This window comes from Channa argus, chromosome 1 (genome assembly GCF_033026475.1).
Source record: "Channa argus isolate prfri chromosome 1, Channa argus male v1.0, whole genome shotgun sequence".
Lineage (NCBI taxonomy): Eukaryota > Metazoa > Chordata > Actinopteri > Anabantiformes > Channidae > Channa > Channa argus.
Window position 1 is genome coordinate 13,307,514 of NC_090197.1, and position 21,570 is coordinate 13,329,083.

Here is a 21,570-nt window from a genome sequence, read left to right on the forward strand (position 1 = left end):
ATTTTGCGGTTAGTCTTTGGAAACATATTAAGCGGACAGATTAAAGGAGAAACACAGACAGAAAGTGGACAACACAGAGAAACCAGACGTTGCAACTAAAGAAAGAGAAAATGGTTCTGTGTGAGTGTACCCTGTTGCCAGTGCTATTAAAGTTGTATTGCATGGGGCTTTTAGAATATCGACCATAAGCCGAGCAACTTTAGCTAATAATTTTTTAAAAACCTCTGTGCTTTGTGCACATCAGGGCCCCTCCCTTATGTGTGTGTGTGTGTGTGGATTGTCGGCCTGTGTTTGTGTAAGACCTCAAAGGCACGGGGCCCTTTCAGACATGTGCTGCAGTACCAGTGGTCTGCAAATTTTTCATGGTGGTGGCATCATATTTAAGAGAATAAAGCAACACAAATTAAATGAAACACATTACATGTACAGTTCAGTCAGACACCTATGTCAAGAAACTGTGCATTTGCAGAAAGGGAAAGAAAATTTAAGTATAATACAGGATTTTGCAGAATTTGCTAATAGATTCTTGTGTGGCAAAAAGGTTTTTCCATATATGACCTGCCTGATATAGCAGACAACATAAAAATCTACAAACCACTCAATTAAAATTCCTTAAGTAAAAAAGAGAATGGCCTGATCAAAGCAGTTCTCTTACTGACCAAAGAGCTATGCCAACAGTATCTTGCTTTGTGTTGTGAGATCTTCCGCAGTGAATGGCTAATATCATGTGAGCACTGCGGTGTTAGCAGAAGCAGTGTGTGTTTGAGAGACAACACAACTGAAACAGGGAACTAACTTGAAACAGAATTCTTTGTTAATATGTAAAGAAATAATCAAAGAATTTTAGGTATGAAGGCGTTACAGGAAGAAACACAACCACAATCACATCATAAACTCAGAAATATTCACCTGGAAGAGTGATAATGTTGAGAAGGAAAAGAAGGAACTGGTGAAAAACAACCAGATGTGAAGCAAAGGAGAGAGAGGGGACCTCTTATTACAGCGTGTGTGTCCTTCCACATGTTGCTATGTTTCTTTAAAAAAAAAAACACTATTGAACCTGGTTTAATAGTGTTAAACCACTACAGATCTGCATCTTTGTACTTTGCCTGTGAGCCTTGTCAGGGTGGGTAGTGAGTCATCATGAGAGCACAATGACAATCGCTGCACTGCAATCTCTTTATCTTTGCCCCCAAGTGTCAGCAAAAGAAGATCGTTGTTTAAAGCATTTCATTTTTTTGCATATAAATGAAATAAGAATAAAAGGTTTTTTCCCCGCTCCTGCTGTAACAACATACAGTAATTAACATTATTAGTGGTACACATTCATATTAACATACAGACAACTCTCCACTTTTTGCTTCAAGGTGACTCTGCCCAAAATTAAGCAACCAATGCTTTGTCTGTGAGATAAAGAGGAAGACCAGAGAGAGAGTGAGCGAGAGAGAGAGAGAGAAAGAGATGCATGTGGCCAAACAGAGGACAGACAGAAGTTATTCAAGCTTTTCTTCCCCCTGAATAATCCCAGTTTTGTCCAAATTTAGTTAGGAGATTGTAGAACATCCCGTCCTTGACATCAGCCAGAAAGTCATGTAACAGCACCAACTTCAATCTCTCTGTATGCATCTCTCCGCAGGTGTCTTTACTGTTTCCTATTATTTCTCTCTAATCTCTTGTTGCCTTTGCCATTTATTCATCTCTCTGTTAGACAATCTATCTGTTTAAATGTGCATTTAAAATTTGCATATGGAAATGATAAGTCGAGTTTTCTTGACATTTGGATGGAAAGTTGGTTATTAATGAAATAGTATGTATATGCCTCACTCTGGATTTTATGTCTGGGTGTCATATGGCCTATTAGCACCTTTTTAAAAGTCACTTCTCCATCCAAACATGGCAATAAACTATATGGGGAAAGCTGTGCACTAAGTGAGATCTATAATGTAATAATAAAATTAAATAAAACTTGATGCCATATATACACACACGCTACACAACAGTAATTTTAATGGAATCATGAAATTAAATGGACAAAGAAATAAATGAGCTGCCCCATCATCTGTCCAATAATCTTTATCCTCCTATCCAGTTCAGGGTCACAGGGGCCTGGAGCCAATCCCAGATGTCATTGGGTGAGAGGCTGGGTACATCCTGGACAGGTCACCAGTCTGTCTTAGGGGCCAACACAGACATTCACACCTACAGACATTTAAGAGTCACCAATTAACCTAACATGCATGTCTTTGGACTGTGGGAGGAAATCAAAGTACCTTGAGTAAAACCATGAAAGGAGAGTAAAAAATGGACACGGAAAAGTTGCAGCCGGCAGGTAAAGTCAAACCGGGGTCCTTCTGATAGGCAGTGGTGCAAACCACTCCACCGTGCTGCTCCCTTTCAAGTTTTAATTTTGATTTTTTTTGTTTTTATTTTCAAATAGTAACCACAATATTCACGGTGTGTTTTATTGCTATGATATATAGTTTTCTATATTAATGACAAACCACTGAAAAGTCACGTCAAGACACATAAAAAGGTAAGAATGCTAATAGATTAAGTTTGCTAATAGATTAAGTTTGCTAACAGACCGAGAACAGCAGAACAAGTGTTGAATGTGCAAGATCCCATAAAAGCATATTTAAATGTTAATACAAGTACTTAAAACGTAATTAAGGGGTTTCAACTTTACTTTGTTATGCCATTAGGTTTAGTTGCTAGTCGGTCCTTGACTCCCAGTTTGATTCGCAGTTTTACTTCGCAAAGGGTCCTTTGACAAGACCCTGAACCCAAGTAGTAGAGTGCTTCAGAGTGTGCTGGTGTCCAACAACAATTTCTCCATGAACATAAATAAAGTACCTACATACCAGGGGTTTACTTTTGCCAGATAAGGGCTGTCAGGGACCGAGCAGGTAGACACAGGACACGGGAATAAAGTCACAAAGAAAATGGGTTTTATTTACCCAAATGTAACATATACGAAGAAATTTAAATTCACTAACAAAATGCAGGCCCTAAAAGAGGTCAACAAAAGACAGCTAACTTAAACTATCAAACTGAAATTACAACACAAGTTCTAACCACAACAGAGACAAAACTGACCTAACCTGACACACAAGGGGCAACATATATACTGGCTGGCCAAACCAATATTACACACTAATGGTAGACATAACTGTAACTAGACAAATTATAAACAAATTCTAGACAAACAGTTTAGTAACATTAGCCCATTACTTAAATATGCAAAAGTAAAAAAGTAATAACCAAAATATGAACCAAATAAAGTTAAATAACCTATAACATCTAAAGAAACTACCAGGGTCAGATTGCAATTATAGAATAACGGGTGCACACACACAAGGGCCAAAAATGTGCAAGAGCACAGAGTGGTCAAAAGTGGGAATTACAAATAACCAAGTATTGAGATGGCATTAGGAAGGAATAATAGAATATAAACAGAAATACACAGATAATATAAACAGGGGTAAACAGGTAACAAACGCAAGCATAAAACGGGGCAATAGATAAGGATGAACGGATAACCAAAACTCAAATAACCAAATAACCCACACTCAACGGTGACCAACAGATGCAGATACACAAAGACAAAACCTCAGACCAAAAAGTGAGAGTTCTCAAAGAGAAGTCAGGTAGAGAAAGGAGGCCGGATTCCAAACTGGAAACCACAGTATACAGGAGCACAGGGAATGCAGAGAGACAATCTGGCAGGGGACTTTTAAATAAGCAAGGGAACAGGTGAAAACATTGATTGATGAGTTGTGGAGTAGCTGAAATGACTAGAGAGGAAGAGGAACAGATGGATTACAAAATAAAAGCTGGGAAACAGGAAGCAGGGCTGTGGACAACAGGGTGAGGGGAAACGAGTGAAGGGCAGAGTTTTATGGGAATAGTGGAAGAGACAGAGAAAGAGGGGCAGAGGGGGGTGTGCAGGTATTAGAATTGCCAAAGGGAAGGGTGTGTGAGTGGGTAGATTAATGCAAGGATGGACAAAAGGTGGCGGTGAGTAGAGTCCAGTGTCAGATCCATGACGGAAATAATGAGTAACAGCAGTTTAATGCAAAACAAAATTAGCTCATCACTTTATGTTAATGTCTTGCCAAGGTGAAAAGTGGGAAAGACTATGAAAAAATAAAAAAAAAATGCCCAGGTGTTAAATGGCATCACCAGGCTCCTACTGTTCTTCAACGTTAGCAAAATGAAAAAAACGGCATCCTGTCATAAGGGAGAGTGTAGTCAGTCATGTTGGGGAGTCTGGGAACCATGCAGCAACTCAGGCCACTAACGGTGGCCTCCAAATGACAGGCTACAAGCCACACATTCGTCGTAACGTCGTAGTACTCAACTTCACGGGTGCTGCTTGAGCCGCAAAAGCCCCCAACAACAAACAGAAGGTTATCAATGACTTCAATGCCAAAGTTGCCACGGGGGCTCAACATGGAGGACACTGTGTGCCAGGCATTGGTCTGGGGATTGTAGGCCTCAGCACTGCTCAGCCATTTGATTCCATCAAAACCGCCAACCTATGGAAGGAAAAGTAGAGAAGCAAATCACATGTTTAGAAGATGGAGCCAGTGTCCCAGTGCACTTATCTGTTCTTTGTTAAAATAAAAGTTCTAAAGTGAACCGATTAATAAATAGTGACTTCAAAGCGCCAATAAATGTGTTTAATAGATAAAATTGGAACGTGACTCTGGTTAGGACACAAATCTGGTAATTATATGTTGAAAAACCATTAACTCCCTTTAACTAGCATGGAAGTACTGCTGACCAAATCTCTCCCATCAGACACTTTGTACAGTATGATACGTGAGTGTTGGCCGTCTTTCATATACTCACTGCGTAGACATGATCTGCATATGCAATGACTCTAATTCCACTGCGTCTGCTGTTCATTTGTGAAATCAATGTCCACTGGTTGGTTTCTGGATTGTAGTACTCGGCCGTCTTTAGGTCCTCGCTGCCATTGAAACCACCACAAATATAAATCTAAAGAGAAAAGGGACAAAGGTAAGTGAAAGCAGAAACACCGTCACCATGACGTAGTTTGTTAGAGAGTGCTTTCAAAATCATTTAATTCATTTCAATTTCAAAATGTCCCCGTTAGTGTTATTTCTTACTTTACTACTAAATTCTACTACTACTAAACTAACTAACTACTAACTACTACTAAACTTCTGCACTTTAATGAAAAGTAGAAATTTTGTATTTATGAGATGTTTTAACTTTCCAATTTAAGTATTGCCCACTGAACCATATTCATGGACTGAATGGAGCTGAAAAGTACATATTGAATGTGTACCCAGATGTTCTCTCACTTCACTAACCTTGCTGTGGAGTACTGTGCAGCTGGCATTGGTCCTCTTCTCGTGCATTGGTGCAATAAGAGTCCACTGATTGGTTTCAGGCCTGTAGTGCTCTGCAGTACTGAGTTGAGTTTGTCCATCAGAACCACCAATGGCATAGATGCACCCATTTAACACTGTGACACTCACATAGCTACGATGATAGTGCATGGGTGCTGCCTTGTGCCAGGTGCTTGTACTGAGGTCAAACCTGTGCAAAGTGTTGAAATGCTCCCCCACATCATAGCCACCAACACAATAAACATGCTCGTTGAGGCAGACGGCACCGTAAAACCCACGAGGACGCATCTCAACTTTTAGCATGCCGATCCAGGTGTTGGCGCAGACATTGTATATTTTAATGCCATTGAATGGATAGTCGCTCCAGGAGGCAGTGATCAACAGGACGGCATCCGGAAGGCGAGGGCGGGCGAAGGGTTTGCATTGGACATCGGATTGCAAAAGTCTGTTTGTGGCCATATGACTTATGGTTTGCATGGCATCATTGGCTATTTCAAGGCACTCATTGTTCTTACTCACAAGCCTATTGGACATAAGAGTGTTTTTGATGTACTCCTTACTTAACAGGGCAAGCCGGACCTGGACAGATAAAAGAGGACACATTTAATGAACTTAACTTAATCTACTGTAGTAAAGTCAAGTGCCCAGACAACTCATGCTGTTCAATATGTTGGCATTTTATTAATATTTTGAGTCATGATTACTGGTTGGAAAGAAATGTTCAAATGTTTTATCGTTATTAAAAATGTTTGATGGTTTTTATCATCACCTAACGAATCCCACACTAACCAAGCTCCAGGTGTGTAACCATCCTCAGCTGGACTGCTCAGATGTTAGGTTTTATGTTTCCCCATAGTGGTTTAATTCCCAGTCCTGGCTAGTAGTTTTGTTTGTAGCCAATACCTTTGGCAAGACACTATACGTTGTCTTGTGAGCACCTCCTTCAGTGATTTTCTGTTAGTATCTCTCTTACCTCTTATTTTCCGTTCTAAATTGTCTAGTGAATTTATTTCCCTACTACCTTTGTTTTATTTTCTTCAGTTCATATGCTGTGTTTCTGTTAATGAGTAGTTTAATAAATCTATTTGATTGCACTCCTAGTCCTGACTTGTGCTTTTGGATCCATGTGTGTGTTGAAATCTTACAGAATTAACTGCAATTTGGCGGTTGTTACAGCATTGATTACACCAAAGCAGTCAGGATAACACGACCATCTAAATGCTGAGGATGCAAATCGGGGTTACATGCAGTGGCAGAATTTTACCTTAGACAAAAGCACAGTGATGTGTCCCTCCCGCTCTTCAGGTAGGTGGGAGATCCAGTGAAGAATGGCCTCAAACACAATGCTCTCCTTTGAAACATTGAGGTCATCTCTTTCAAGTATGTCAGTGAGTTCCTGGAAAGAAAGCTGCAGGAACTCATCTTGGAAAACCACCTGCCTAAAGTGATGCAAGATGTAGCTGTAGGCCCTGTGCCGCAGTTCAGGGCAGAGGCAGATGTTCGTGAACTGCCAGATGCCAACGCAGTTCTCTGGGCAGAGCTGCTCACTGAGGAAGTTGGAGCAGTTTTCCACAATGTCCATTACATTTAGCATATCAGCTGCTAGCAGCAGGCCCTGTACATTGTCCTCAGTCACCATGACAGAGCCAGTGCATGCAAACTGGATGATGAGCTCCATCATTTGAGGAGACAGGATGGACACGTTAAAAACCTTCCTGTCTGCAGTTGACCAGCGGGTGAAGAGAGCTCTGAGGGTCAGGACAGAGGCATAGCAGAAGACTATGTATTCTACTTTTTCATACTGACAACAGTCACACAGTATTGTACAGTTTGTAGCCTGTCTATTTTTTTAATCATCAGGTTTTTAATGACCTTTTCTTGCTCTTTGCATTGCTATGTAACAAACCTGCTTTGAATCAGTTTAGCTCTGACAACTGTTGTTTCTTACACTCAAGTTAACAACTATAACAAAACTAAATTTTTTAGCTTATCCAAGGAGTATAAATTTATCAGATAACTTACCGGAAGTATCGGCTGCAGTTACAGAGGATGATCTTGTGTATTTGAAATTCAACATCCTCAACTTTGATAATGGCATCACAAAGTTTTCTCTCTAGACGAAGTTCATTAAATACCGAGGTAGACTTGGCCTGGTCACTCATCTGGATGTTTTGACAACTTTCTCTCAGCGTTGTCTGTAGGTTTGTCAAGGAAGTAGAGAATTTAAGTCAAAGCTCCCTTTGGGCTTTTAATTGGAACCTTATTACAGCGCAGTTGACCAGAGATAACTGAGTAACTGTAACTGAGTACACGTAATTTACTTGTACTCAACTCCATATTTGCCTTTGAAGTTTTTGCCTTTGAAGTGTTCAAGGCTAACTGGCTTTGAAGTTTGGGAGAAAAAAACAAACTTTCAGAATAAAAGCCTTTTGATACTTTTTCAACTTCAGTTTTTTCAGCTTTGCTTGGAAAAATCCTTTAAGCACTGAAGCATTCACAGTACATTTTCTTTTTGGAAGTGCTTTTTGGAGTTTATATATAGATTATTATTTGACACGTAAAATAATTTAATTAATTATAACGTATAAGAGAGGATGAAAATAACTGTTAGTACATAAAACAACTCCATTAATAAGCTATAGCTTATAATACATCATTAACATCAATTTCATTACTGTTTAAAATACACTGATTTCTCAGATTATTTTTATGTGCTATTTTCCATTTTGTCTTTGTTTAACATGCATTAGTCTGACAATATTTACTAAATAATGTAAACTAAGTGAGCTTAGATAATTTTAGATACAGTACAGTAGTCATTGAAGCATTAAGCGTATTATATATTTTGCAGTTTTTAAAGGTGAAAATAAAAGTCGACCCGTGCCAGTCTTGTCCTTAGCCAATGTAGCAAATGTAAATGTGACCGAGTTTAAATGTTCTCTTAAAGCTGAGGGATAATTTATATATTTGAAAAAGTCACAAACACTGTGTGTTGACACCGAAAACTTAAATTACATATTCGATCTTGTAGTGGCAAAAGTATTATATTAAAATGTTTTATGATTATTTTTATGTTTCCACTTGGTCTGGAAAAATATTACCTCAAACAAAATATATTTATTTATACAGTATTTAACCCAACTCATGTTGTCTAAGCCTCAAAATTAGACAGGACTGTAGACATCAACACACCTGTGACTCTAACCTATTATCAAATCATTCAGTGGCCATTGTCTGTTGTTTTTAGCATCAACTATGGGACTGTAGAATTAGGTACAAATCCAAGATGGATTGGGTTAGGAAAAGATTGTGTGGATTAAAATAGAAACAACACTGACTAAAGTAACAACATTGTCTTCTATAATTCCGAAAATCCCTATAATTCAGTTGACAGTGTTTTTAGGGAGCACAACAGTGTCTCACAACACTGTCAACTGAATTATAGGAATTATGTCACCACATGGCACATGCCGTACTGTATTTATTATTCATGTTGCCAATTTCCCCCATTTTACACTAATGGTACCACCAACAGGTTACCACACCACAATGGCAGATAATCTAAAACATGTTACACAGATGCATTTAAAAAATATATTTCATATCATCAACCATAAAGTTCATCGTAAACATAATTTGTATGTTCATAAATATAAACATAAATATTCATAAATATTCCCCCAAAATAATATTATATTATGTAAAAAGTAAAATGTGAAATTCAGGCTTTTCATGATTGACAACATGTAAAATATTGAATAAGTGGAGTCTGCACTGCAGACCAGGTTGTTTATTTGTAAAATGTTTACTAAATTATTATTAATATTTTTTAGCAGAAACAGAATAATTGCATAAATGGATATGAGCCTATAAGCAGGATTTTTTTAAAGGCATTAAACTGTTTAGAATTTTTTTTTTAAAGATCCAGCCACTTTCACACTTCCACATTAAATTCTCCTGCACATGCAAAATGACCGCGTACAAATGTACATGCATTCATGCAGGAAGGCATTAATGTACTCACAGACACACAGAGTCAAACAAATGTTTATGGCCCTGAAATCTGCACTCAGTACATGGTATTAAACCACTGTTTTCCTCAAGGGCAAACACAGCAGGTATCCTGAGATCTAATTAGCTGGTTAGCCTTTGGTTGACTGAGTAAAGACCCCATCCAAAGGAATTCTACACTGAGTTCATAGCATTTTCGTCTGATAGAACGAAAATGTGAGCAGCAGCGAACAGTGGGAGAGAGCATTGTGTTGATGAATGGCTACTAAATACAGGAAATTCAGATTAAACAGTATCTGAGGAGGTGCTGAAAAAAACGGAGTGGATATGAATGACTGTAATCAAAAGATTTCATCGAACTACACTGAGGTCAGTCTGCTTGTTTTCAAATCACTGGGCCACTAATCTGTCTTGAAGGGAAAACAACTCAGGAGTGAGATGTCAAAACATCCAGACACACAGCGTGAGCAGAATATTTAATAAGGAAATAAGTTTTTCTCTCCCACAAAAGCAAAACCTGTGCCTATAAATATCTGTGAGGAGCACATAGTGTTGTTGTCCATCAATATTAATGACTGAAAGGGGAGTCCAACATGCCCTGAGATTTCTCAGTTTCAACAAACTTCATATCCAAATTTGGAAAAACTGAATTCCTATTTACTGCAGGCACCTAATTTATTAATTTCAGAAAGATGAATGTTAGAGAAAGTAACGATAGATTGTAATTCTAGCTGACATTAAGAAATGCAAGTATTCGTGATTGTTTGAATTCTGTAAAGGTTGCCATATTCGCTTTAGCCTGTAAGTTAACACATCTTTGCCTAATTACAGTCTCAGAATTACTTGCTTTTTTTATGAACTTGAGAGAGAAGGCGTGTGGATCAAATAATCTAATCAACCGATTCGCTGATGACAAATGTGAAGTTACATCACACAGTGTTTATGTTGGCACCGTGAGGCGCACAGTCAGTCTGCTATGGTGGTTACACTGGGTCATGTGCATATTCTTTACCTTTTGTTTTGTTTGGCTAAAAAGTTGTTTGAACCATTTAAATTTAAAGGAGTGGGGCAAAGGAAAGACATTGCATTTCTGAGACAAAGCATTTTATCATATTTTTGGGATACTCAACATCACTGCAGTTGAAACGAGGGAAAAGTAATTACAGACTACTCTGCAAAACTATTACTTAGAATTTTACATTGCTTTTTTTTATGGCTGCAGCCAGTCCTTACTGACTAAACATTAGTTTCAGTGCCCCATCTGTCTGGATGTGATCACTGATCCAGTCACTGCATCACGTGGAAACAACTTCTGGAAAATCTGCTTCACTGAACAGTAGGAAAGGGATGTCCTGTACCATTTCCTATATATGCAAATTGAAAAACAATTCCATAAAAGATCTGAGCTGCAAGTAAATATTTTCATCACTGAGAAAGCTCCTAGTTTCGGCAGTTTGATAAATCAAAAGCCAGCTGTGTGCCAAACTAAATGGTACCTTTGCCACATCTTGTCTGGAACCAACGTGATGGGCCCAACATCCTGCTTTGTTCTTGTGTCTTGACCCTGTGAAAAACCCGCGAAACACAGTAAAGCTGTTCTGCAAAAATAATCACATGTGTCAGATCTAAAAGTTTTAGACCCTGACACACATGTTGTCTCTCTGATGACCAGGAAAAGATGACTGAAGATTCAAGAAACTGAACATTCAGTGGAGTTCAGCAACAACAAGGCCTTAGTTCATATGTCTGAAAATGATTTCCTCCAAATCTTTTTAGTCCTTAACGTTTTCTCCTTTCTCCCTAAAGAAATATATAGAGGTCAGCATACCTGTACTAATATTGTATTTTAAAAGACAGTGAGGAAATGTACAGAAATTGATCATCTAGAGTAGATGGAGGTGCTCAGTAAAAAGAGCTCAGGCAGATCCAGCAGTATGCAGTGAATGTGAAACACGAGAACAATGAGTACATGGTGATGCTTCCGTCTTCCTCTTAAGTCAGAAAAAACCCTGCCTGACTAACATAAATTAAACATTCGTTTGCAGGTAAAAGGCCTTTTTTTTGTATTCTTAGCAGACCATTCAAAAAGTCATATTTACAGAGATCATCTGTACATTTGTTATCTGCACGAGCTGTCTGCCTTCAAAGTCAGCATCAATCAGGAAAAATTGTTGCCATAAATTTTACTCATTGCACTGAAATGGAAATAGAGTCATATTCATCATTTGTGTCTCTCTCTTGACAATATTTTCCTGTGTGAGGTTACGCAAGCATATCAGTGATTAACTGGAAATTTGACTAAACAATCCTCTGAGTGTGTCTCAGTCATATTTAAATATGACAGATTGTTAAATTTCAGATTTTAAAATTCACGAGGGAGAAACAAAGAAACTGGAGCAGGAGAAGAGCAGAGATTTGACTGGACACTAATGAAGATGTATGCTGCCAATACACATCACTGTGTGTGTGCTTTGGGAGAATGGACTTCACTCGGATCTAAATTGCCTCTAAATAGCTTGATAAATGCAAGAAGAAGAAAATAAATTACACTTCTTGCGTTATTTAAATGGTAAAATGCTCCATTGCTCTGTCATCGATGTCATGTTGGAATCCATCTGCCATTATCACATTAAGCTGTTTCGTACATTATACCCCTCTGACCTTTTCTCTGTGCTACTGTAGGTTTCAAACATGTTTAAATGTTATTCATTAAACATTTTATTTCCATGCATTAAATAACAAAATATCCACACAGTGGTAGTAAAGCAAACACTCCGTCCAATTCCTGTCACAAAAACGTGGACAGAAGAATAAAAGCTCATGCAACTTGTGACCTTTGTGTGAAGAACAGCCAGCAGCTACACTTGACACTTTTTCTGTCCGCAACAAAGTCAAATTTAAATGGAAACACAGTCAAACTTGTTGGCCCATATTTGAAAGTCAGATAAAGTCAGGTATAAATAGCAGCTTAGAGCAAAGTTGGAGAAAGTTAAGAATAAGCCACTCTGTCATAAAAAGTCATAAAAAAAATTGATGAGCCTCCAGCAAAAAACAAAAAATCAACTGCATCAGTTCGAAAGTTAACACCAACAGTGCTAGTTGATGTCAGCTGATATCACTTGGACACAAGACCAGATATTAGAAATAGCACCTGTTCTAATGTCTCTCATAGATAAGAGACATGAACAATTCTGCATTTTCTCATTGAATGTGATGGACCCAACAAATACAAAGAAAAAGCATTAAACCAGGTTAGAAATGCAAACAGAGGCAATAGCTAAAACTATGGTTGCATATTTTAAACTAGTGATATTAGAAGATTTATTTAGCCATCATAATGCAAAACACAAAGCTAAGAAACAAGGCCTGTGACGCTTTCACAAATGAAATTTCCAATGTTAATGGTGGTGCACTCACTTTCCAAAGTCACTGTAACATTTGAAACAACAAATTTGTTTCATTAAATTTCATAGCAACAGGTAGGTAGTTACATAATCTCTGGATGATGTTGTAAAGTTTCCTGCGCTCTGTTTTAAAGATTAACAAAATGGCTGCATTCATGAATTTGTGTGCTGAGGTTAAAGCTGCGTGTCCAAGGAACCGTGAAAGTCATGTTCATGCAGTTAATATTCTAACTTATTAAGGCACACGACACACACACGCTTGTTTGCCTCTTTTTCTAAATGGACACTGTTTTACGGCTCACATTAACTACATTTATGGACAAACATAATTGCGTACAAATCAATGTAAAGATTTGATTCACCAGTGCCTTACCTTTCACTGCATTTCTGCTGAGGGCAGGTTTACATGAGTGTAAGAGAGTCTGGAGCAATATGCAGGAGTGTGAAGAGAGTGAAACTAGGTCTGTAGTGCTGCAATGCCTCTTAAAAAAAGAAAAAAGAAAAGCTTACAGAGCAGAAAAGGCAGCACTCTGATCCATATTCATATTTCCATTCATTTTAGCAAGAACTCTCCACAACTGTTGATTCACTTTGAAGAATCACTCGTTCATTTTCAGGAGAGTCTGCAGACAGTTTTCTCTGCATAATTACACACTTTACAGGGTTTTCCTGTGGCTGTGTGTAGTTAGCACAGAAACACACAAACAGGTGAGGTTTGTGTATATTTCCAAATCCTCCAGAAGAAATTTCACATTCAGTTTAAGGTCCCATTTTTCATTAACCTTTATTTGTCTAGGTTGAGCTGGCTGAGCAAATGTGCTGTTTTTCATTACTTTCTCTTCACACAAATTCACACCAACAATCTTTGCCAAAAGACAAACTCAGACATATTTATCTCAAGCAAAAGTTTATTTATTTCGAGCTTTTCATGGTTAAGAAATTCAAAATTTTGGCCTATTCTTATATAAAAATACACAAATCATCCATATGTCTACCTTGCAGCAGAAGGAAATTTCAATAATCAAGAAATGTGAGGAGCTAAAACACTGAAAATTATCAAATAATTTTTTAGGTAATCAGGACTTAGTGACTTGCTTCCTGCTTTCTGTGGACATAAGCTAATTTGTGCATTCCTTTGAAGAAACAACAGTCATGTGTGTGTAACACAATAAAAAGGCCCTGATATAACTGTCCTGTATGAGTAGCTCTTTAGGCTCCCTCTTAGATATTGTTGCCACACCTATCAACCTTTCTGTTCTTCCATGGCACTTCTGAAATAACAGCAGATTTTGAAACAATGGTTCTCTGATTTTGGACAGAAGTGGCTCAAAGCAGGCTTCCCATTTCCAGCTGGCCACTCAAATAGGAGCTTGGAAGCATATTCAGGGGTAGGGTCTGATCTTTATGATTTTGCAGAGAGCAAATTGGCTTGTTCGGGTTGGAGATAGAGGAGAGGTGGTTAGCAAAACATAGCCGGACGACAATGATGTCTATAAGATTTTGGACGGGCTTTGTTAAGGCAGTCCGTGAAGACGTTGACACTGATGCTGTGCTGTAATAGATGCATGTCTTGGCTAAGAAGACAGGGTTCTGTCCTGATTGTGACTGAAGAAAAGACACAAGAAAGCATTGGTATGCTATCATTTTATCATCTTAAATGGCTTACACACTTATATGCCCACATATGTGATATCTTCACACATATGACAGAAATGCAACTAAAATATACACAAATATAAACCTGCTGACTAATCATAAATCAAAATGCTGTTGAGGCATTCAACGAAAAAAGCAGCAGCAGAAACCTCAAAGCCTTTTTCCTCTGAGAAGATCAAAATCAATGCAATAAATTGTACTCATGCACACACAGGTATTTTTCATTATTTCCACTCCATGATGCCTTTTGAAGCGTAACACGGTGTAACAGAGAGCTAATTTAGCTGCTCTGATGGGAGGAAACACCCAACAAAGAACATTTTAGAAATGTGATCTCCACTGATTGGAGTCTAGGTTTGCCCAAGGTTAAAAGGAAAGACTGGGAGCAGCTGAGGTGCGTGTGTATGAAATAAGGTTTGTGTGTGTTGTGCAGAATCAGCAAAGAGTGTGCAGGTGTGTTCTCACAGGTGTGTGTGTGTCCGTGTGTGTGGGTATGTGCGCGTGTGTCAGAGGAGACTCGAGGGGATGTAGCAGCACTTTCCTGCTTCTCTGTCGCTCCCTGAGAAATCAATTCCAGCATCAGCAGAGCCTCCATCTCCTCCTTATGTCCTCGCTCTTTTGCCCTCTTTTCACCTGTTCTTTCCATCTCTCTTTATTTCATCCACTTTGCTCGTTATCCATCTCCATTACTTAAGAGAAAAAAGCCAAAACAGTAAAATAAAATAAATCTAACAGTTTCTCTCATAAACATAAAGAGCATTAGTTGGTTTTTAGTCATCGATCTCAAAGCAATTTAGCAACTGGAAGCCTGTTTATATTGGTTTATACTGGTCGTGTGTATTGAACCTGGTACTGATCAAATCCACATCTTAGTAAAACTAGTAGCTTTTGTCCTTAAGCCAGAAAACACTGGAGGACCATGAAAAATGTTTCTTGTTGCTGTTGTATCAAACATGGGAAAGACACACATAACCAGTTTTATCTATTCAGTTTTTTGTTAATTAGTAGCACAGACGGATACATTTGTCTGACTTTCTAACAGAACATTAGGATTAAAGGAAGGTCATTGGTTGGGTTGTGATAAGTACTTTATTAAAGTTAACTGACCTTCATCGTTCATGTACTTAATAAACATAGGGTTATAGGTAAAACAATATTAGTTAAGCTTGAAATGTATCTTTTTGTAGTTTTTGGCTACTGGCACAAATAGCTTATATTTTACACGAGAACATTCGCAGAATTTGTTTTTTTTTTCACATAAGAATTTCTATTGGTGACATCTTACAACTATTGTAAATTTAGGGTAAATTATTAAAAGTATTAAAAGTTTAAAATGCTACTGTTGCTTGTGGAGAATATTAATACTAGAGAAACCCAATCCCTGCATACATTAAAAAAGTTGAAAACTTTTTTTCAGTTGTTTTCATTAGATTTTTTAGGAGTTGGTTATGCAGGTTATCACTTTTAATTCTCCTTCTTTTTATATATTGTCTTCACTGGGATCTTGTAAATAATCTGTATTGAATTCCAAAACAATCACTTGTAAATTGATAATTCAAGATTCAAAAAACGTTATCAATCACAGAAGGAAACTGCTTGATGTTATTAGAACTGCAAGGACCTGTCCCTAACGAAAACAATGCCAGGACAAAAGCAAAAAGTGTCTACACTCAATTAGAACAAACATCAAAGTATACTGTAAATAAAACAAGGTTTACATGCAGTGCAAGGAATAAATGAACAATAATGACAGGATGACAATTATTACGATGAGAGTCAAAAATGGATGTTAGGATTGAATGGATAACAAAACCTGACTTAACCTAAAATCTCTGTTTAACCAATATCCTGTGTAATGATTCTTCAGCATGTCCTCGTCCTTGTCTGCTCCCAAGACAACTAAGAAACTGTAACTCTGGCTTAACAGGCACAAAACAGCTGACACGACGACACACTCAAAATTACACACACACACAGACACACACACGCACACACACACACACACAACACTATATTACTGGTCCACGAGGGAACTGAACTGCTTACAGGACACAGTAGTATGAGTCCTTAATAGCCCAAGGTGTGTAAGCAGTGTGTGCGTATGTGTAGGTGTGTGGCTACAAGCAACATTTGTATCTGCATTTTTACATGTCACACACAGCATTGTTGTGTGTCTTTTTGTGCTCCTGAGTATACATTTATAGCAGGCAGATGTTGTTTCTCTGGGTGTGTGTGTGGTCTGTGTGTGGATCAATAAAGCTATAGCTGTAATAAGCAACCTAGGCTTTTGTGACAGTATTGCAGCTGTCTCTAGGGAACAGATGTGAGAAACTGTTGTGTAATTTACCTCTACAGCAAAATTCAGAGGGCGTTCATTTCATATACGTCTCATACAAAAACACACACAAACACGTGCACGCACACAAACAGCTACTGGATTTTTAACTGACAGAACACACATAGACACATACTAAACAGCAAAAAGCCCTAATAAACAAATTTCCTACTAGTTCACCTTTTTGTGGCAATGTGTAATAGGTTATAGGTGACACTCACACACATTTTATGTTAAGGAACATTTTTCTGAAATTGTTCATAGTTTGACTGCAACATTTGAGAGGTTCTGTCTCTCTGAAATGCTCTGTTTATACTCAGTCATGTTACTGACCTCTTGCCAATTAACCTAAATAGTTGTCAAATGCTCCTCCATTTGGTTTGGATTTGTGACAATACTTTTTCCACCCTTTTGTTGCCCCAGTTCCAACTTTTTCTTGAGATGTGCTGCTGCCATCAAATTCAAAATAAGCTAATATTTTTCATTAAATGGTAAAATATCGTTTTCAACATCTAATATATTGTTTATGTTCTACTGTGAATAAATATGGGTTGATTAGATCTGAATCATTGCATTATTTTCTTTTACACATTGTCCCAACTTTTTTGGAATTGGGGTTGTACAAATGGTAAATGATCTGCACCTCTATAGCGCTTCTCTACCCACAGTATTGGTACTCAAAGTACTCGAAGCACTTTACACTGCTTCTCATTCACCCAATCACACACACTTACACACACACCAATGGGGGAGCTGCTATGCAGCTTGCCTACACTCACCAGGAGCAACTAAATTGGTGTTCAGTGTCTTGCGCAAGGACACTTTGACACGTGACCAGAGGAGTTTGGGATCGAACTAGGAACTATAGAAACTTTTGTAGAAATGTGTGTGTCCCTGTCGTCCATCATAATCATTCGGGGGAAGGCCCACAGTTTTATATTAGGCGCCTACGTGAAGTTGATGTCCAATTGTGTCAACTGCTGGGGGACTTCACTTGGCTTTCTGTTGGTGAGTTAAAGGATGATTTCTGACTTAATGTCATGAGCCTGAGAAGCATCTTCATAGTAGGTCAGTGCTGCTGCCACAGTATAGTAGGTCAGTAGAGGAGTGCTGCCTTCCCTTTGTCAGTATGACTGTACTCGGCATTAGCTGATCTTGCATGGAGCCAAGGAATAACTGTTCACATATTTATTGTTTATTTTCTCCAGGTAAGGTCGTTTTTCTCCATCTTCATCTCTTTCCATCTCACTCAAATAATAACAATTTAAACCAATTTTTATCCAAACAAAAGATAAGCAAGTAACTAATTTTTAACCACAGGTAAACAGACATATCTCGATGTGCAGAAGATAGTGCTTGCATCCATGCCAAAATATAACACAGTGAAACTTCACATTCTCTGTAACGTATCCCATATACATAAATACAGTTTAATAGCCAATATAAAATAGTACATGAAGCATAAAATCAAATTACCTAAATAATTATGTTGCACACAAGCTTGACATTTGGATGAGATCACTCTGGTGCCTTAAACAGCTAATTAGTTATGTCTCGGGCCAACTCTGGTTGAATAACATGGTGGTGAGTGAATGAGTCAGGCTCAGCCTAATTACATCTGCCCCAGAAACCACAACTGATCCGATTTTACTTTCATCAAGGCCTCACACAGTTAGAAATGGCTTCGTTTTTAATAGGTTATCCTTGGTTAAGAGAGCAGGCAGAGCAGCACTTTTAAGTGAGTTTGTTGGCAAATGCTCTTGAGATAGTAAAATATTAAAAAAGCAAGTTAACCAAAATTATTGCATTTTTATTGCATCTTCTTGAATTTTCAATATCCAGTCTGACCTCCTCTGGTGTATTTCTATGTGTGTGGTTGTATTTTTCTCTATGTATAGGCAGATTTGAGTAGTACTTGTTTATCTTATTTGAAAGCATCTTGTAAAGTCCAAATCAGGGAGAATCTCACAACAGAGACAGAGACCACATGTGAATGTTTCACATATTTAATCTAGCTAATTGTTTTCCATTTAAACAAATGTTTCTGGACAGCTGTTTACCCTACAGCCTCTAATCAAATGGTGCTATTCCTTTCGTCATGCACAGTTAGAGCTCCTCTTCATTGATAATTAATAACATGAAAACCATTAGCCTGTAGACATCATAGCACAGCCAGTTCTAATAAATGTCTGGGAAAGAATGAAAGGATAAATGGAAAACAAAAACAGATTAAACAAACGTGAACACAGACAGTGTGATCATGCATGTTTTGGTGCTTTGCTGATGACTTTTTATTGCCACTTAAATGCGACTTTAATTAATGAAGCAGGTGTTTATATCCATTTAGTTATGAGGCAAAACAACATTTTTATCATTTTTCTCTTCAGCTTGACTCTTGAGATGTGGAGATGCAAGAACTTCGCAAAGCCCCATATCAATTAATCATAAATGGAAATGAAAATAAAAGTCAAAGTGTAACCATTCACTAGCCTTTAACAGTGACAGTGTCAACTCATTAATACTTTTCCATAGATTTCTCCTGAATATGAATAAATCTCAATATACATGATGCACTTAACTGTCACCTGTGACTAAAGAGATGAAAAGTGTTGGACGATGAGAACATTAGATCTGTGCGGAGGAATACAGAAACATTAACATTTCTCAAATCAAAACATAAAACAAAGATAAAATTGTAATTATTATTTCTCCATGCTGATGACAGGCTAGAGGTGACATGTTTTCTGCAAACCTCCATTTGCACTTAAAATTAAGCTGATTAGGACCTCAGTTAGAAAAATAAGACCAGACAATGCCATTAATAAAAAATACGAATAATGAAGATGGAAAATAATTTATTAAATTAATTAAAAAAGAGAATAAAACCTATAAAACATATTTTTAAAAAGCACTAACTATAAAACACTAACAAATACTGTTTTTACTTTCTTCACAACCGTGAAAATATGCATGTTCATAAGTCTCTCTGTAGCCCTTCACAGACACCATATGTGCAACACCTGCTACAGATTCAGAGGTCTTTGCTCACAACAGACGTACCAAGCCAGTGTTTTACATTTTTCATGGCAAGTGATGGTTGGAGGGATGGGGGAAGATAGAAACTAAATAGGAAATAATGATGGGGTGTAAGAAGGGAGAATAAAAGAGGAGAGCAAGAGATGGCAAGAGACTGGAGGAGAAACAGGTGTGCTCAATCTGACACCTGTGAGAAAATGTATAAAAGGGCTTGTGCACATTTTCGCATATATGCATGAAGAAAGTACGTGCTTACGTGTGAGTAAAAAAAAAAAAGGACACAGAGAAATTCCCACAGAGACAGGTCCCTGGACAAGAGAGATGAATGATGTAAGGATATGAAATTATAGCTCAGGGTATGTGATGGTATGTCCACCCTTCCTCTCCTCTCTTGTTGTTTCATCCCCAGGCTAGTCTTAGTCATGGCTGTCTGTTTGTGTGTGATGGCAAATCATCCGAGAGCGGTACAGTGGTTTACTTTATCTTCATGCATTGTTCTCTATTGCTCTCTCACTCTATTTTTCCTTCACACACACACACACACACACACACACACACACACACACACACACACACACACACACACACACACACACACACACACACACACACACACACACAAAACTACTCCAGTTTGCCTATTGTTGCTCCCCCCTGCTTTTATCTCTCATAGAATATACATGATGCTACCATTAATGGAGAGAAGAGAAGAGAAGTGAAGTGAAGTGAAGAGAAGATATGATTTTAAATGTCCCTTTATTGGACATTATAAAGACAAAGCACAAATAGAGCTGTATCGGATCATCACTCTAGAAAAGAAAACAAAAATTTATACAAAAAGATCCAAAAAGGTACAAAAAGAATAAGAAAAAACCTCAGCAGAAACAGCAATTCAATTCTTTTGTCAGAAGTTTACAGTCAACTCTTCCCTTTCCTCCACTATAGTACACAGAACATCACCTACTAGTACATCTTTGACTGAAGGCCTCTATATTGTCTGTCATTCAATAGTAAACGTATTCCACCCTAAGTCTGGCCTTAAGCAGCCCCTTTAGCAGCTCCACACTGCCAGTACCCTGAGTTTGATTTCTGCATGTCAGGCAGATCCAGAAAAGAAATTCAGAAGGGTATGTACATTCTTTTTCCTCACACAATATTTTGAGGCAAAAATGAACAGGCTAAAAGAGAAATGCGCCCTGAAACCACATCTTTAAAAAGTCAAACATTGCTGAAAGCTTGCGACATTCAATAAATGTATGTTCTAATGTCTCTGTCTGGAAACAGAAGACACACTGGTCCACTGAGTTAGGGTCTAGCCGTGCTCTGTATCTGTTCGTGGCTATTGCCCCATGTACATTCTTCAACTCTGAAATGCACTTAGATGAGGAATTTTGAAAGACAGTAGAGCATCGTTTTCGGCGAACACTCTCAAAGATTGCAACAAGCCAACCCAAACTTCATCCTCCACTATACTTATCAGTCTGATTGATCTGATTCTTGTAGTCTCTCTCAGAGGCGGACTTTCACCACCTTTGGGGTTGATAGAACAACTACATTTGCATTTTTTTATAAATAAAACAGCAACCACTGAACTAATGTTTCTCCTTGACAAAAGAAACAGGAACCCTCCCACCATAAGCCCCATTCTACTTCATCTGCTGAAATTGTCTCTTGCAAAAAGTGTACATCCAGTCTTTTCTGTGAAAAGACCTCAGAAATTAAAGCTCTTTTATGTCTGTCTCTCCCT

General features: G+C 38.0%; 2 protein-coding genes across 2 annotated transcripts; both read right to left on the reverse strand.

The window, feature by feature from the left end:
* Positions 1-2,073: 2,073 nt before the first annotated feature.
* LOC137102694 (kelch-like protein 10) lies at positions 2,074-6,332 on the reverse strand. The gene is made up of 4 exons (XM_067482460.1): positions 5,265-6,332; positions 4,855-5,004; positions 4,302-4,538; positions 2,074-2,151 (listed from the first exon to the last, which is right to left on the reverse strand). The coding sequence occupies exons 1-4, from the start codon at positions 5,982-5,984 to the stop codon at positions 2,074-2,076; spliced, it is 1,185 nt and encodes a 394-aa protein (XP_067338561.1). The 5' UTR covers positions 5,985-6,332.
* Positions 6,333-6,621: 289 nt separating this feature from the next.
* On the reverse strand, positions 6,622-7,543 carry LOC137102698 (kelch-like protein 10). The gene is made up of 2 exons (XM_067482472.1): positions 7,404-7,543; positions 6,622-7,129 (listed from the first exon to the last, which is right to left on the reverse strand). The coding sequence occupies exons 1-2, from the start codon at positions 7,541-7,543 to the stop codon at positions 6,622-6,624; spliced, it is 648 nt and encodes a 215-aa protein (XP_067338573.1).
* Positions 7,544-21,570: the final 14,027 nt, after the last annotated feature.

Bases quoted from the DNA above. Each gene is read 5' to 3' on its own strand.
- LOC137102694 (XM_067482460.1), bottom strand. From the start codon at position 5,984: ATGTGTCCTCTTTTATCTGTCCAGGTCCGGCTTGCCCTGTTAAGTAAG. The intron at 5,005-5,264 runs GTGGGCAATACT...TTTTCTCTTTAG, and splicing joins CAGTCCATGAATATGGTTCA to ATTTATATTTGTGGTGGTTT. The intron at 2,152-4,301 runs GTTAGTGGCCTG...TGACCTGTCCAG, and splicing joins CCTGTCATTTGGAGGCCACC to GATGTACCCAGCCTCTCACC.
- LOC137102698 (XM_067482472.1), bottom strand. From the start codon at position 7,543: ATGAGTGACCAGGCCAAGTCTACCTCGGTATTTAATGAACTTCGTCTA. The intron at 7,130-7,403 runs GTAAGTTATCTG...CCTGACCCTCAG, and splicing joins AACTGCAGCCGATACTTCCG to AGCTCTCTTCACCCGCTGGT.